The sequence below is a fragment of the Erinaceus europaeus genome, chromosome 1 (assembly GCF_950295315.1).
Source record: "Erinaceus europaeus chromosome 1, mEriEur2.1, whole genome shotgun sequence".
Taxonomy (NCBI): Eukaryota; Metazoa; Chordata; class Mammalia; order Eulipotyphla; family Erinaceidae; genus Erinaceus; species Erinaceus europaeus.
In genome coordinates, this window is record NC_080162.1 from 96,252,358 (window position 1) to 96,269,826 (window position 17,469).

The 17,469-nt window shown below is 42.2% G+C and overlaps 1 protein-coding gene across 3 annotated transcripts in view; it reads left to right on the forward strand.

Moving 5' to 3' along the window:
• WDFY4 (WDFY family member 4) overlaps window positions 1-17,469 on the forward strand; it is a 358,549-nt gene that overhangs the window by 20,789 nt on the left and 320,291 nt on the right. For all 3 annotated transcript variants that reach the window (XM_060191378.1, XM_060191396.1, XM_060191389.1), the window contains exon 2: window positions 7,135-7,385. In XM_060191378.1, the coding sequence (XP_060047361.1) occupies window positions 7,152-7,385 (234 nt within the window). In that variant the 5' untranslated portion in view covers window positions 7,135-7,151. The remainder of the gene's footprint in view (window positions 1-7,134; window positions 7,386-17,469) is intronic.

Below are 17,469 nucleotides of genomic sequence, written 5' to 3' on the forward strand. Positions count from 1 at the left end.
ATCTGTGGGCTAGGATGTCCATGCTGGTTTGGGATGACTCTTCTTAGTCACGGGATGGAGGCATGATTGGGACATACCGACTTTCAGAGTCTGAGGAAAATTCAAGTTGAAATCTTGGAAAGAATAAGAGGAACTTGCTTAGGAAGTGAGTCTGGATAAAAGAGAGTGAGTTGGGTGCCATCAGTATTTTGATTACTTTATTTACTTGTTCATTTATACAGTAACATATGACTGTTTATTTACTCCGGGCCAAGTCTTGATGTAGACACAAGGGCTTTCCTCCACAGAACTAACACTTAGTAGCCATGTGGCTCATAGGAGTAAAGCTTTGGGTAGCAACTGAGATCTCCTTCTGGAAACTCCTGGAATGAGACCACCTGCTGTCTGATCCAGCAGACTACCACCAGAAGCCTCACAGGGCAGCAGAAACACATTACAACAAAATGTAGAGTGTGAAGCTGTAGGTTTGTTTTCTTCTGTTTTTAACCTATCAAGTCAGCAAGAATGAAAAAAGGATATATAACCAAGGAAGTGGAGAGAGACTGTGTGGAAACATGTCAAGAGCCTGGAAATTAGACCTGAAGAGTTAGCTCACCAGGTAGGGCATGTTCCTTGGCAGGCACACAGCCCTAATCCCCAGTGGAAGGTACTACTGAACTGGTAGATGCTCTGGTGCTGTGGTCTCTGTGTCTGTCTGTCTTTCTGAATGAAAAGGGAGGCCTGAAGCAGTGCAAAGGCTTAACTTTGCAAAAATAAATAACTTGAAAATTTAATACTAAACTTTAGATCCTATTATCCTACTTTTCATGAAATATTTAGGTCTTTTATTGGAGTGCCCTTTGTATTAACATCAACACTTCTTTTTTTTGCCTCTAGGGTTACTGCTGGGATTCAGTGCCTGCACTATGAATCCTAGACACTAGACCACCAGGGAATCATCAGTGTCTGCACTATGAATCCACTGCTCCTGGAGGCTATTTTTTCCCTTTTGTTGCCCTTGTTGTTTATCATTTTGTTGTTATTATTATTGTTGTTGTTGCTTTTGCTGTTGGATAGGACAGAGAGAAATTGAGAGAGGACGGGAAGACATCTGCAGACCAGCTTCACCACTTGTGAAGCGACCTCTCTGTAGGTGGGGAGCGGGGGGCTCGAACCAGGAAACTTACTCCCATCCTTGTGCTTTGCACCCTGTGCACTTAACCCATGTGCTACTTACTGCCTGGCCCCCTTAGCAACACTTTTTTTTTGTTTGTTTTTATGAGTAAAGTTTTATTGGAACACAGTCATATCCATTTGTTCACATGTTATCTGTTACTGACAGACACTACAAGTTCAAAATTAAGTGATTCTTTTCTTTCTTTCTTTTTTTTATTTATAAAAAGGAAACATTGACAAAACCATAGGATAAGAGGGTACAACTCCACACAACTCCCACCACCAGAACTCCATATCCCCTACCCTCCCCTGATAGCTTTCCTATTCTTTAATCCTCTGGGAGTATGGACCCAAGGTCATTGTGGGATGCAGGCAGAAGGTGGAAGGTCTGGCTTCTGTAATTGCTTCCCTGCTGAACATAGGCATTGACAGGTCATTCCATACTCCCAGAAAATTAAATGATTCTAACTGTATAGCCTGTGAGTTCTCAAGCATTTACTCTTGGACCCTTTACGTATAAGGTTGCCAACCCCTTTTACTGAGATTGCAAAGTAATATTTCTCTCTTTAATTTTTACAGAGTGATATTGTGGGGTGTAGTGTTTTTTTTCCTGCTTTTTTATTTATAAAAAGGAAACATTGACAAAACCATAGGATAAGCGGGGTACAACTCCATATAATTCCCACCACCAGAACTCCATATTCCCTCCTGTTCCTTGATAGCTTTCCTATTCTTTAACCTTCTGGGAGTATGGACCCAAGGTCATTGTGGGATGCAGACGGTGGAAGGTCTGGCTTCTGTAATTGCTTCCCCACTGAACAAGGGCATTGAGAGGTCAATCCATACTCCCAGCCTGTCTCTCTCTTTCCCTAGTGGGGTGGGGCTCCGAGGAAGCGAAGCTCCAGGACACATTGGTGGGGTTGTCTGTCCAGGATGTCTGGTCAACATCATACTAGCACCTGGAACCTGGTGGCTGAAAAGAGAGTTAATATATAAAGTCACACAAATTGTTGACCAATCATGAACCTAAAGGCTGGAATAGTGCAGATGAAGAGTTGGGGGGTGGGAGTCCTAAGTTTTGTAAATAGCTAGTAGGCATATTTTATTTATATTCCAAAGGGCCTGTGGCTATACTAGTTTTTGTTTGCTTTCTTTTATTATTATTTATTTTCCCTTTTGTTGCTCTTGTTTTTTATTGTTGTTGTAGTTATTGTTGTTGTTGTTGTTGATGTTGTTAGATAGGACAGAGAGAAATGGAGAGAGGAGGGGAAGGCAGAGGGGTGAGAAAGATAGACACCTGCAGACCTGCATCACAGCCTGTGAAGGGACCCCCCTGCAGGTGGGGAGCCAGGGGCTTGAACCAAGATCCTTATGTTGGTCCTTGCGCTTTCTGCCACCTGCGCTTAACCCGGTGTGCTACTACCTGACCCCCCTTTCTTTCCTTCCTTCTTTCTTTCTTTCTTTCTTTCTTTCTTTCTTTCTTTCTTTCTTTCTTCTTTCTTTCTTTTTTTCTTTCTTTCTCTCTCTCTTTCTTTCCTTCCTTCCTTCCTTCCTTCCTTCCTTCCTTCCTTCCTTCCTTCCTTCTTTTTTTCCTCCTGAGCCTGAAATCTGACATGCAAGGACTGCAAAAGCTGAGTAAGGAGTAGAGACTGGCATACTTTAACAGTGACTCATTAGTTACTATCAGGTCATTCCATCAGCTGGGGCTCTATTCTAGGAGTTCTGAGATTCCCAAATAGACATGATGGGCCTAGACTTCGAATAAATCCCTCTCTCCATTGTTACTGGTCATCTCTATCAGGAACAACAAAATAGACCCCTTTGTGGGCCCCCCATAGGACCCTGCCCTCAAATTGGATCAACAATTGTAGAGAATGGTCCATCCTCTGAAGGGAGGATGAACAACATACTCTATACTATGCCTGAGGAAGATGGGTCGATATTGGGGCAGCTTGAAATGTTCCTACTGATGATCACAGAATGTGAGCTCAGATCTGTAGGGATGCAGAGGTCACATAAGCTCCTAAGCTGAATATGGGCCCCAGATCATATCACATCGATGGGTTTACAGTCAACAATATTTATACCCCTTTCCCATATTAAGGAGCTATTCTCTTCCCTGATCCAGCTTTCTGGTCCTTCTTCCAGCCATGACATCATCTCCCCAGACAATAATTTGGATCCACCTGCATATCATCAACACTTCTTAATCATCACATTTTTATTAGTGATTTTATTTTTTTCTAGATTTCAAAGGTCCATATCCCCCCTCCCATAGCCTCCAGAATTATCACAAAGTCTTAGAGTGACTATCTCCTCCCCCCTTTTTTTCCAAGTTCATGTATTTCAGTTATCTGAATCTACAAATGAGCAAAACTGTCTTTCACCTCCTTACTAATTTCACTAAGCATAATCACTTCCATTTCATACATTTTGTCTTGAAAGAGATAGTGGTGTCTTTAAGTTGTAGAATACAACTTTATGTTTCCTTTTTTAGAAATGAAAAAAAGCGCATGACAATCTGTTCTTTGGTGATGGATATATGGCAAGATTTAAAGTCTGTCATTACAGTACTGTTTATACTAGTGATAATTGGAGACTACTTCAGTGCCTTAGTGTGGGGAATTAGTTAAATAAATGATCAACATGGCTCGACAGCCACCACACAGCTATTAAAGATGAACACAAAGAGAATCTTAAATGGCATGGAAAATATTCATTATACATTTTCATGACCAAAAAAGAATGTAAGTTATGAACTAATTTATAAGAAAAATAGGTTGGAAGAAGATATTTGCAATTTTTAAAACCAACAAGGGACCCATTTGTGGGATATAGGCTTCCCACAGCAACAGGAAAATGACAAGCAAGAAAAAATGAGCAGAGGTTATAAATAGTTCACTGAAGAGGAAATTCAAAAGGCTAACAGGCATATAAAGAGATGTTCAGACTCTTTAGAGAAACCAAATTAAAGTGACACTGAGGGATCACTTGACTTCAATCAGATTAGCCAATATTAGAATGCTGGGTGATGCCAAGTAGGCGTGGCAGATAGGGATGTGTGGTCTGGTGCCAACTTTCAGGAGGCAGCATGACTGGTGGAGTGTAGGTGAACCAAGCTCTCAGTACTCTGGCTCCCAGGTTTGTACTCATGGTCACACAGCCCTGTGATGGCTAGGGATGTCCAGGACAGGAGCAAGTGCAGCACAGGAGTCATGGGAAATCTAGCTGTCCTGTTATTGCCACATGGCGCATGATTCCCTCTTTGTAATATGGGGCAAGCAGTGAGAGGAAATGCTGTTGACAAACACAGAGCCACGTGGCTGGGTTGAAGGCATAATAGACCAAGTGGAAAGTAAGCCCTAGAAAAGCATTTGGGGAACTGAAAATTTAGAAGCCAGGCACCTGTGCCATGTTTTACTAAGGACCTGTCTTGTCCACAGGTGTGGTGGGCAGGGTGAGGAGTAGGATGTATGGGAGTGAGGGATGGAGGGCCAAGGGATGAATGAGTTAACTGTAAATCTAGATCCCTGGCCAGGTCAGGGAAGTGACTGTGGTAGGATGAAGGAATATAAACACTCCTACTGCCTGACAACGAGGAACAACCGCCCCCTAATGACAACAAATCAGTCCCTCACTGAGCTCTACCCAGCTGGCCACCAAATTGAGCCAGTCAAACAGTTCGCTTGTATAGTGCTGTTTTGCTGTGTGCATGACCCAGGTTCAATCCTGGTCCCCACCATATTGAAAGAAGTGTGGGTGCTGTGGTCTCTTTCACATTCTCTCTGCTTCTCTCTGTCTATTTAAAAACAAAAACACTATGAAGAAAAATTGCCTTAGTAATGTTATAAGAATGTGTGTGTGTTCATGATGCCCTGAAAAAGTACCTCTGCTGAGAGACTTCCCCAGCATTCCTTTTCCATTTTTTATTTGGGAAAGGGGTAGAAAGGGACAGAGTAACCTTCATCTCCCTGGCCACTGGTGGCGGAGATGGAGCGGCTCCTGAGAGTCCTAGGGGGCCCTGTTGATGAGGGTGACATGCACAGAGAGGAAGGAAGCACACAGCCAGCTCTGAGAGAAGCCTCATGGACAACTTGTTTATTGGGGGACACAAGCAGATAGATATACCCAAGGTTCAGAGAGAAGGTTGAAGTAATCATTAAGTCAGACACACAATGCAGAGTTAAATCTTGACCTGTCAGGTATTTGATCTTAGCTGGGAAGTTACCATACAGGATCTGGTCATGAGCTCACAAAGCCTAGGTAGGCCTTTTTCTCTAAGAGAGAAGCACCTCTGGGCGGTGTGTGTGTGTGTGTGTGTGGGGGGGGGGAGTTGGAGGAGAGGGGTGTGGGGAGGGGACAGTTAAACAAAGCCAGGATACTTGCAGTGGATTACAGGTTGGCCATACACAGTAATTTATGGCCTAGTTCAAAGGGATGGGGGAGCATCCCTTTGATGGTATCCCATCTGGAAAAGCCCATTCATCATAAATTCATGAGGTCAGGAGGACCTGCCTAATGCGCCTACCCCACCCAAGGAGGGGGAGGTACTCATGGTCAACCTGCTTAGACTCTCATGGAAATAATGGCTTGGACTTCCCAGACAGTGGGCCCTTTCCCCACAACAGAAAGAGGAGAAATATCACAGCACTGCTTCATTGTGATTAGAGCTCCCTGGTGCTTTCATCGGGCTCAAACCCAGGGTCTCATGCATGGCAAAGCCAAGTGCTCTACTGGGTGTCCTAAAGGAAACAATATCATCTGTTTTTATTGTAGAGTAGTATTCCATGGAATATATATCCCATAACTTCTTTAGTCATCTGTCAATGGACATTTACATTGTGTCCACTCTTTGGCTATTGTGAATAATGCAGCTATGAACATAGGGGTACATAAAAAGGGCAAAACCGTTCTGAAAATACTGCTTACAGAGGGCCAGGCAGTGGCACACCTGGTTGAGTGCACACATTGTTATGCTCAAGGACAAAGGCTCAAGCCCTCAGTCCTCCTACCTGCTGGAGGATGCTTCATGAGCAGTGAAGCAGGGCTGCAGGTCTCTGTCTGTCTCTGTTCCCTGTCAATTTCACTCAGTCTTATCAAATAGAAGAATTTAAAAAATTCAAAATAAAAATATTGAGTATGAACCATGCAATTTTGAGAATGAAGAAACTATAGCTTTTGTGATAGAAGGAATATAATTGACCATCTAGAAGTATATGCTTCTATTGTTAAGATTTGTAATTCAGGTGGTAGCACAGCAGGTTAAGCACAGGTTGGCACAAAGCACAAGGACCATCGGGTGTAAGGATCCCGGTTCGAGCTCCGGGTTCGAGCCCCTGGCTCCCCACCTGCAGAGGTCACCTCACAAGTGGTAAAGCAGGTCTGCAGGTGTCTTTCTCCCCCCCTCTCTGTCTTCCCTTCCTCTCTCCACTTCTCTCTGTCCTATCCAACAACGATGACATCAATAACAACAACAGTAACTACAACAATAAAACAACAAGGGCAACAAAAGGGAATAAATAAATAAATAAATATTAAAAAATTGTTACGATATTTACTATTGCCTCTTCTATTTACCCATACTTTTAAAAGAGGACCAATATAATAATAATAATAACAACAATAATGAGGTTTTAGTGCTAAAGATTTGTATAACTGGCTGCCTGCAGGCTTTTGACACAGTTTCTTATTAACATAGGAAAAATAAGAATATCCTTCTTGTAAGAGAGTTCATGTAAATAGCTAGCACTGTGCCCAGCACAGTAAATTATCAGTATCGGTGAATCACATCTGAACTTGAATGTCTTTTTGAAATGTCTTCCACATTTCAGTCAATTTCTTCTTTCGGGAAACTATCTTCAGGGTAACCTAGACTGAACAAATATAGCACCTTGTCTCACAGCCAGCTTCATTAGAATTTTTCATTCTCTCTCTCTTTTTCTTTCTTTTCTTTTTTTTTTTTTTTTTTTCTGAATTTAGACCTGTTCTGTTAAGGCATGGAGGCAGAAGATAACTCAAAGGCTAAAGATAGAAGTGAGAACCCAGGTTCCAAAAATGAAGGCCAACCAGATGTTGCTCAGCCTATCTTGCCACAGCAAGCACCCTCCTCCAGCCCCAATGCTCTGTGGGAGAAGCTAGAAAGGAAGTATCTGGACTATGAAGAGTTGGTTGACAGGAGTCCAGCTGAACATCAGAAGAGTCTGCTGAGTTTTCTCCCACTGTTTCTAAAGGTTGGTATTCTTATATTTGAAACTCTCAGGAGCTGATATAGTACAATGGAGACATTTCTGGGTTGACAGAAAGATAAAGTTAGTGGCTTTATTATCATCACAACTGATTTCTCATTGGTTGGTCAGAGGAGAGTGTTCTTTTACTTAAAAAAGTTGTCAAGGCACTTCTCCAAGATGAGGAAGATCTTGGAAAGCATGGAAAGTTGAGGTCCTAGTATAATATCCTCTTTTCATTCAGCCACAATACCAAGTTGAGTGCCAAAGAACAGTTTGGAAAATTGATGTGTGTCCTGAGACAAGAAGTGGAGTAATAGCTGGGACCTCAAATATCGGTAATGCCTTGTTTCCTCTCTTGTCTTGGAACGAAGCTCTTGCCAGTGAGGTCTGCATTATAGTGTAGAACTAGACTGACTTTTTTTTTTTTTAGGGACTTAGTTTTTGCTTACCTATTGATTTTATACTTTCCTTAGACTAGGAAAGATAAGACTTTGGCAGGTTTTTACTGGGAAATCCCTTTATTAACATTTTACCTAACTTATTACTTATTAACTGGGGGGGGGTGGCTAGATAGCATAATGGTTATGGAAAAAGACTTTCATGCCTCAGGCTCTAATTACCTCAACACCACCATGAACTAGAGCTGAACTAGAGCTCTGGTAAATACAAAACTTATTAACTGGAAGTGGGTAAGAATTTTCAAAGATGACTGGGGATTTTGGGAGGACCACACTTATAGGATTTACCAATTTTTTATTAGTCATGTAATAATGATTAACAAGACTCTAAGATAACAGGGGTACAATTCCATATAATTCGTACCACCAGAGTTCCATATCCTATCCCCTCCATTAGGAGCTTCTCTATTTTTTATCCCTCTGGAAGTATGGACCAAAGATCCCTATGGGGTGCAGAAGGTGGGAGGTCTGACTTCTGTAATTGTTTCTCCACTGGACATGGGTGTGGACTGGTCTATCCATACTCCCAGCCTGTTTCTATCTTTCCCTAGTGGGGTAGGGTTCTGGAGAGGTGGGGTTCCAGGACACATTGATGAGGTCGTCTGCCCAGGGAAATCAGGTTGACATCTGCAACTTGGTGGCTGAAAAGCATTAAGGTATAAAGCAGAAAAAAATGTTTAATAATCAGGAACCTAAAGGTAAGAATATGGCAGACTTGGGGTCTTCATGTTGGAAGAGACCAGGAAGTTTATTTTAGGCAAATTCCAAAGGTCGCATGACTTTAGTAGTTTTTGCCTGAGCCCAACAGCTAACATGCAGGTGGGCTAAAAATATTGTCTGGGAAGATGTTGTCAGAGTTGGAAATAAGACTAGAAAGCTGGATCAGGGCAGAGTAGCTCCTAAATATGGGAAAAGTGTATAAATACCGTTAACTGTAAACCCCATCCATCTATTCATACTATTCACAGACATCTACTCATGTCTATTCGTCTATTCATATTTAGCTCAGGAGCCTGTGTAAACTCTGCATCCTTGTCAATGCGAGCTCACAGTCCCTGGTCACAGCTAGGAACATTCTAGGCTGCACTCATTTCAAGACCAGTCTTCCTGGAGTACCAGAATATATATATATATATATATATAGACCCAGCCTCCCTTTGGAGAGGGGGGCAATTTCTACGATTTCATTGTTGTTCTACACTGAGAGCAAGGTCCTGTAGAACAAATTCTTACTTAGACATGTAACATAGCTTACTGTAAATTTGCTTATTATTTTCCTCCATGCTTTGTACTTGAACTTATTCATCATTCCGTTTCATAGACTGGATAATTAGACAGAAAAATTGCATGGGAAAGTAAGAGAGATGATTTAGCTTTCTCACTCCTGACAACCACAGCTTCTAGGAGATAGTTTAATGTCACCCAGGCCCCAAATCACATTTGCCTTGTGCAGGGGAATATATAAGCCTATACCAGTCCCCCATCCCCCCACCAAAACTCACTAGGGTTGCCTATCCACTTGGGCTTTGTTGAGCTGCCAATCCTGAACTGCATCCTTCCCACCCACCTGAGCAGCCCTGATGCTGAGGAAAGGACTCTGTATCTGAGAGACAAGGCTTGATATTGCTTTTGTCTCTCCTCTCAGTTTGTCATTTTGGGAATTAGTTAATTGTTTATCAACCTCCTATACTCATTTTTTAGATGTGGGCCTCTGAGAATATAGACAACTCATGGAGAATTCAATAGAGACATGGCGTTATCGAAGAGCTCCCAGGATGTGTTTTATTTAACTTGCAGAAATTTAAAAATGAATTGTCAGGCACTTTTCAAAAGTGGATAATTTTCATAATGAAAATCAGATTTCCAGTGTCATTTGCAAGTTTTGGTAGGTGTGCTATTGTCAACAAAGGAGAAGGTTAGAGACACTCCTTTTATACAGAGATGATCTTGTTTTCTCAGTTGGTCTGGTCTCCGTCTCTTACATCACTTATTTTAACTGTCTGATCCTGGGTCTGGGAGGTGGCACAACTATTAGAGCACACAGATCACTATGTATAGGGGGGCAGGGTTCAAAACCCCCACCCCCACTTGCAGGAAAAAAGCTTCACAAACAGTGAAGCAGTGCTGCAGGTGTCTCGCTTTCTCCTTTCCTATTTCCTGTTTTCCTCTCAATCTTTCTCTCTCTAATAAATAAATACTATTTTTTACTTATCAAATCCTGTCAGTATTTGTGTTTGGTTACCTATGGGTAGCAAGCAGTTCCTGTTATATCTGGGACTTGACATCACCATGTTTCTCAAACCCTGCCCTGGTTACTAGAGGCACAGTGGTCATGCTGAGCACAAGGGCTTTCAAGTCACACTAAAGGAGCTCAGGTTCTGGCCCAATTGCATATTAGTTATGCATCCTTGAACAAGCTCCCAAATATTGCTGAGCTTCAGTTTCCTCATCTATAAAGTAGAATCAATAACGCTTAGCTGAGAGACGGTCAGGGTAAGCCAGGCTGTAAATTACATAGCACGTGGAAAGCAGACTCTCCATTGCCTTTATACTGGCCTCTAAGATACTAATGACACATATGCAATTTGACATCCTGTTGTTACCATGATTCTAAAACTTACTGACATAAAAACAGCTGTGCTTTGGCTCTCTGGGGCCTACCTCTGATGAACCCTGTGCAAGCAGGATATTACAGAAAAAAAACAGAGATATGTTATATATATACCAGCAACTGTATTTATTGTAAGCCATTAACCCCCCTCAAATAGTAAAAAATATATAAAAAATAAAGAAGAAGGAGAAAGGGGCCATATGGTGTTGCACCTAGCTGAGTTGCATGTCACAATGTACAAGGACATGGCTTCAAGCCTCCTAGCCCCCACTTGCAGGGGAAAAGTTTCATGAGTGGTGAAGCAGGGCTGCAGGCGTCTCTAGCTCTCTCCCTATCTATATTCCCCTTCCTTTTGATTTCTGGATGTCTCTATCAAATAAATAAAGATAATTAAAAATTAAAATAAGAAAGAAAGAGAAAAAGAAAACACTGGAAGGTGGGAACTATGTGTACAGATAAAACATAAATTGTAGATGAGACTCGAGAACATCTTATATATATATATATATTCATATATATTTCCTTTAGTAATAAGTCAAATTTAAAACTGTCACTCTGTTGAGAATTTTGTAACCATGTCCACTTGAGCCTATGAAGACTTACTATATAAGTACAATTTTGACACATATTATTATTATTTTTTTATTTTCAGAAGAGAGGTTCAACAATGTAATATTTTCAAGGAAATTCATCTAAGTCTCTGAACTTTTTTAAATTCAAAGACTTAAAGTGCCACGTGGTAGCTCAGCGGGTTAAGCGCATATGGCGCAAAGTGCAAGGACCAGTGTAAGGATCCTGGTTCGAGCCCCCAGCTCCCACCTGCAAGGAGGTCGCTTTACAAGCTGGAAAGCAGTCTGCAGGTGTCTATCTTTCTCTCCTCTCTCTGTCTTCCAGTCCTTTCTCCATTTCTCTCTGTCCTATCCAACAACAACAGCAACAACAACAGCGATAAACAACAAGGACAACAAAAGGGAAAAAATAGCCTCCAGGAACAATGGATTCATAGTGCAGGCACCGAGCCCCAGTGATAACCCTGGAGACCAAAAAAAAAAAAAAAAAATGCTGTTGTATCTACTGTGGAATGTGACCATCAAAGTCAGTGCCTTATCCATACATTAGTTATCATGAAAACCATGCCACCATTGGACTGAGAGTGTTCAGTGAATCCAGTAGAGTCCTGAGGGCTAGCAGTACAACTAGTATAGTGCAAACCTGATCATGGGGAATGTCATGAGCAATGCTATGGTGCCTCTCCTTTTTCTCTTCATAACCTCTCTCAAAAAATAAATACTTGTGGGGGCCGGGTGGTAGTGCAGCGGGTTAAGCATGTACGGCGAAGAGCAAAGACTTGCTTAAGGATCCCTGTTCGAGCCCCTGCTCCCCACCCGCAAGGGGGTGGCTTCTCAAGCCGTGAAGCAGGTCTGCAGGTGTTTATCTTTCTCTCCCCATCTGTGTCTTCCCCTCCTCTCTTAATTTTTCTCTGTCCTATCCAACAATGACGATAGCAATAACAACAACAACAACAACAATAACAACAACAAGGATAAACAACAAGGGCAACAAAAGGGAAAAAATGGCCTCCAGGAGCAGTGGGTTCGTAATTCAGGCACTGAGGCCCTGGAGGCAAAAAAAAAAAAGAAAAAAGAAAAAAAGAAAAGAAAATTGGGTCAGAGAGTTTACTCAGTAATATTACACATATGGGAGACCATGAGTTCATTCCCTGGCACTGCATATAATTGATAAACAAACAAAAATAAAATAAAAAGAAACCCCAAACTGAACTAATTTGTTTGTTGGAGCTGAGTTCTCTCTATATGAGTCTTCTCACAGTTAGTGAAAATTAATACAGTCTGGAATTTATTTTATTTTATTTTTGCCTCCAGGGTTATTGCTGGGTTCAGTGCCTGCACCATGAATCCACTGCTCCTGGAGACCATTTTTTTCCCCTTTTTGTTGCCCTCGTTGTTGTAGCCTTGTAGTTATTATTGTTGTTGTTGATGTCGTTCTTTGTTGGATAGGGCAGAAAGAAATGGAGAGAGGAGGGGAAGACATAGAGGGGGAGAGAAAGATAGACACCTGCAGCCCTGCTTCACTGCCTGTGAAGTGACTCCCCTAAAGGTGGGGGAACAGGGGCTCGAATGGGGGTCCTTATGCCAGTCCTTGTACTTTGTGCCACGTGCGCTTAACCTGCTGTGCTACCGCCCGACCCCCTGGAATTTATTTTGCACGCAAGATTTTTGATTTGTCATCCCTGCTTGGAAAGGGATCTGTCCTTGGGTTGGAGAATCTTTCATGACTTTTATTAGTCAGACTCTACATTCAAGAGATGGCCCATGTTTAGCCAGAGCTTGCACAGACGTTGGCAGTAGTGTGTGACCTGCCAGGGTTACTGTCACCTGACTGGACCTAGAGAGTCTTGAGGCTTGATGGTGGGTATTGTCATGTGTAGCAAACAACTTCAAAGCTGCATGTTTGGTATCATCTTGTTGCTATTGCTGTTGTTGGATAGGACAGAGAGAAATCGAGAGAGGAGGAGAAGATAGAGAGGGGGAGAGAACTTGCCTTTTGCTTCTTTGATTTTCTCTTGAATCTTACTCTTTTAAACTTACAATAGGGAATGGACTTTGCTTTTATTCCTATCATTGTTTATATATCCATCTTCCTTAACTACTAGGCATACAAAAATAGGTTTGGTAGGTTCTATAGTAATGTCTAGCCTGAGTACCTCTCAGCTTGCAGAACAACTTAGGTCATTAAGGCGTAAAGCCACTCAACATTTTGGTTTCTGCCTTAGAAAGAAGAACAAGCCTAATGGATTCCTAGGCCACTGGAACCCTAAGAAGGAGTTACCTTGAGGGGATGAGTCAGAACAATAAAAAAATTTTTTTAGCCTTTTTATTTTTAATTATGAATGACAAGTCTGTTGGATAAGAGGGGTACAATCCCATACAATTCACACACCACCATAGTTCTCCATCCCATCCCCTCCGTTGGAAGCTTTCCTATTCTCTATCCCTCTGGGAGTATGGGCCCAGGATCTATATATGGGGTGCAGAAGGTAGAAAGTCTGGCTTCTGTAATTGCTTCTCTGCTGGACCTGGGCATTGGCAGGTTGATTCATACTCCCAGCCTGTTTCTGCCAGAAATTATTATTATTATTATTGTTATTATTATTACCTCCAGGGTTATCACTGGGCTTTGGTGCTTTCAGTATGAATCCACTGCTTCTGGAGGCCATTTCCCCATTTTTGTTGCTCTTGTTACTGTTTTTGTTATTATTGTTGGTATTGCTGTTGTTGTTGAATAACAGAGGAAATCGAGGACAGAGAGAAATCGAGAGAGGAGGAGAAAATAGAAAGGGGGAGAGAAAGACACCTGCAGACCTGTTTCACGGCCCTTGAAGTGACCCCCCCCTACGGGTGGGAAGCTAGGGACTCGAACCAGGATCCTTACACTGGTCCCTGCACTTCACACCATATGCACTTAACCTGCTACACTACTTCCTGGCCCCCAGAAAGAAATTCTTATCCAGATCTGTTCTCTCCTCCTTTCCCAGAGTTCAGCAGTCTTATTTACCAATCATTGAAGACAAGTGATCACTCTCACTGTAGCTCATAATACTCACCACATAGTAATCAACTTACTAACTCGGCATTCTGTCATGTTTATGAGCCCTCAATATATTCCTGTGAAATGGGTATTATTTTTATTCCAGCTTACTAAATTATGGGGAAAGAGAGGATTCTCTAAGTTGATAACTTAGCCAAGGTCACCCTGTTGTTATGGATAGTAAACATTACCCAGGAGGATCTGCCCTAGGCCTGGATTTTTAGACACTGGGCTTCCTTGGGTGCTGCAGGGGTTCACAGAACGGAGTACATCTGGTTTCTCTTTCCCTATCTCATGACTCACCAGCGAATGTTTTTTTTCTGACTGGTATTTCAGTTTCCCCCTCTGCATTCTCCCCATGTGATGTCTGGATAACTGAGTCCCAGATGTTGCAGGCAAGGAGCATTGATTTGCATCACACAGGAAGCAGCAGAGCCAGTAACTTCCGAGTGTGCAGAACAGTGTTTTCAAGAAGGATTCAATTGCCTTTTCTTCTTTTCCTGCCAGGACCCTTGGTCTTTGGTCTTCCTAGCACTCCTTCTAAGTTAAGAACTCACAACAAGAGGAGAAGGTATCCCCCCCTGGCAACCATGGGCAGCTCTGTACTGACCTTGGGTTGAATGATGTTTGGAGCAGGTTATGTCAGACCCTCAGATTGCAGAGAGAGAGATGCTGTACTCATACACCAGAGGAAAGATGGAGCTATAGAAGAAGTTGCTGAAGATCGTTTTAAGGCTATGCACTTTGAGAGAAAAGCAAACAGTGAGATGGGGGATTCTTAGCAATTAGGAGAAAATCCCCAACTTTCTGATAGAGAACACCTGAATGGGGTGGGGTAGAACCACATGGACAGAGAAATTTGTGTATATGGTTGATTAGGGCCCCTGCAGTTGAATACATACTCTTTTCTTTGAAGACCTATCTAACCCCTTCTTGAATCTCAAATGGGTTTGTGATTATTGGCTGAAGCAGTAGGACAGAGGAGACATTTCGAGATCGAGGTCCTAAAATACTTGTACCTTCTTCTTGTTGCTTGGGATTATCAAACTCTTAGAACTTCACTGCTGTGTTGTAAGGAACTCAACAAAACTCAGCTTTTGTAGAAGTGGACCAAGGTCCATGATCTTATACTTGATGCTGACAACTAATACCAGTTTGCCATACATGTGATTGTGCCAATTTGGAAATGAATTTCCTCGACCCCTTGGCTGCCTTAGCTGAGTGGAGCAGATAAAACGGCCCCTGCTGACCATTGCTTCAATTGCAGATCATTCACAAAAACATATGATTGCTATTATTTTAAGTCTGTTTGGAGGTGATCTTTAGTATAGCAATAGATAACCAGAATGTAAGAGGCAACATGGTGAAGAATACATTCACTTCTTAGTGAGAGAGGGATTGTAATCAGCAATACTAGGCTGTACTTGCAGGTAAGTATATCTGTGTGTGTACCTGGCATGCATATGGATAAGTACACTTAGGCTAAGTGACCAGCAGTGGAGAAAGGTTCATGCCATTGATATGGTCAACCATTATTATAAAAATCAAGTGTGAACCCAAATGACCATGGATGAGACATAAGTGTCACTGAATGTAACAACAAGGACGACCAACAGCTATTTCCAGGTGTGGTGTCTAGAAGGGACAGTGGGGGATAAACACTCCTTTTTGACTATCTCTTACTTCACCCCACACTAGAGTGGGGTCTACAACAGATTTATTGCTATCTTAAAAATAAAATAATTTTTATGGTCATGTTGGTAAAGTTATGATGCCAACACTGCAAATACACTGCTCCTGGCAGCTGTTTCCCCCCACCCCCCATTTTATTGGGTAGGAAAGAGAGAAATTGAGAGGGGAGGGGGAGGTAGAGAGAGAAAGATAGACACACCTGCAGACCTGCTTCACTGCTTGTGAAGCTTCCGCCCTGCAGGTGGGGAGCCAGGGATTCAAACTGAAATTCTTGCACAGGTCCTTGCGCTTTGTCCTATGTGTGCTTAACTTAGTGTGGCCATCACCCAGCCTTCAGGTTAATTCTTCTTCTTTTTTATAAAAGAGAGGGTCAGTGATGTCAAACTAGTAGAGGAAACATTTAAAGGCTCTGAAATGCTTTGTGTTCACTTAAAGACAAACTCTGCAAACTGCTCTCATGGAGAAGTCAGAATACTGTAATCATATCTGAAAAATCAGCCAAGTTCTCTTTGTCATTCAAAAGCAAAGGTTTTCTCCGATCTCCTCAGGAGTTTTTGTCATTCCTTATTTCCCTTTGGAGAGCAGAGCATCAGTTTCTTTTTTCTTCCATATGAGGGGACAGCCACCAGGCATAATGATGCTGCAGCTTAGATAATGTGAGTAAATAAAATTTTTAAAAAATACTGAGCAATATCCTCCCAGCATGCAAGTCCCAGTTTGGGAAAAAATTAGATCCTTTTGGAAGCTGCCTTAACTCTTTGAGGTCTCCATGGTCACATTCAGTAAATGATTGCCTCCGTGCATCAAACAGCACCCCTGTGGCCTGAAAGAGTTAACATGGCCTCCAGAAGTGCCCATTGCTGTCCCCGGAAGGAGAGTGAGCCTTGGGAGACTCTGGCTGAGTGTACAATTACTGTTCAACTCACAGTGGCCCAATTTGCTTTATTGTAGAGTGCCTCCCAGAATCCCACTGCTCAAAGACGATCTGGATGCTTCTGAGTCAACTGCCTGCAAATTGGTCTTGGAGGGGTTTGTCAGTACAGGAAGAAGGCACAGGAATTGGTTAGGAAGACATCAGAATAGAGATTTCAGTCCTGGGTGGGGTGGAGCAGCAGGGTGTGTGTGTGTGGATCATCTTACCACAGAAATTCCCACTTTAAAGGGTTGAGTTTTTCTTTTCAGGGATTAAAATCTCCAAGCGATTGGCAGTTTCCAGGTGGTAATCATAAATTTCTTAGACTTGTCTCTTGCATGTGTTTGCATATGTATGAGATCATTTATCTCTTTCCTCAGGTGCTTAACTGGCTCTCTGGATTTCTGTTTCTTTTTCTTTTTGGTTCTCTGGATTTGACAACAGGCTCAGTCTCATTCTGTAAAGTGAGGATAATAATAATAGTAACAACCTCAAAGGGTAATTGTGAGGATTAGTGGAAAGATGCCTTGGGATTGACACAAGACCAGCTACTAGTACACTTGGAAATCCTCCTGCATTGGCAGGTGTCATACTTATGTGCTCACTAATCAATTATCTGTTGAAGGCCTGCTGTGTGCAGTAGTGTTGGGCATTCATCTAGTGTTTTTGTAGTTTAAAGTTCTGAGGTACTGCTTTTTTATGTGCAAAGGAAAGGGTCAGCTGTGTCTGTTTATGGGGCATAAAACATTTTAGACAAATACATAGTTTCACTCAAAACAAAACAGACACTCAGGTCAGCTGTGT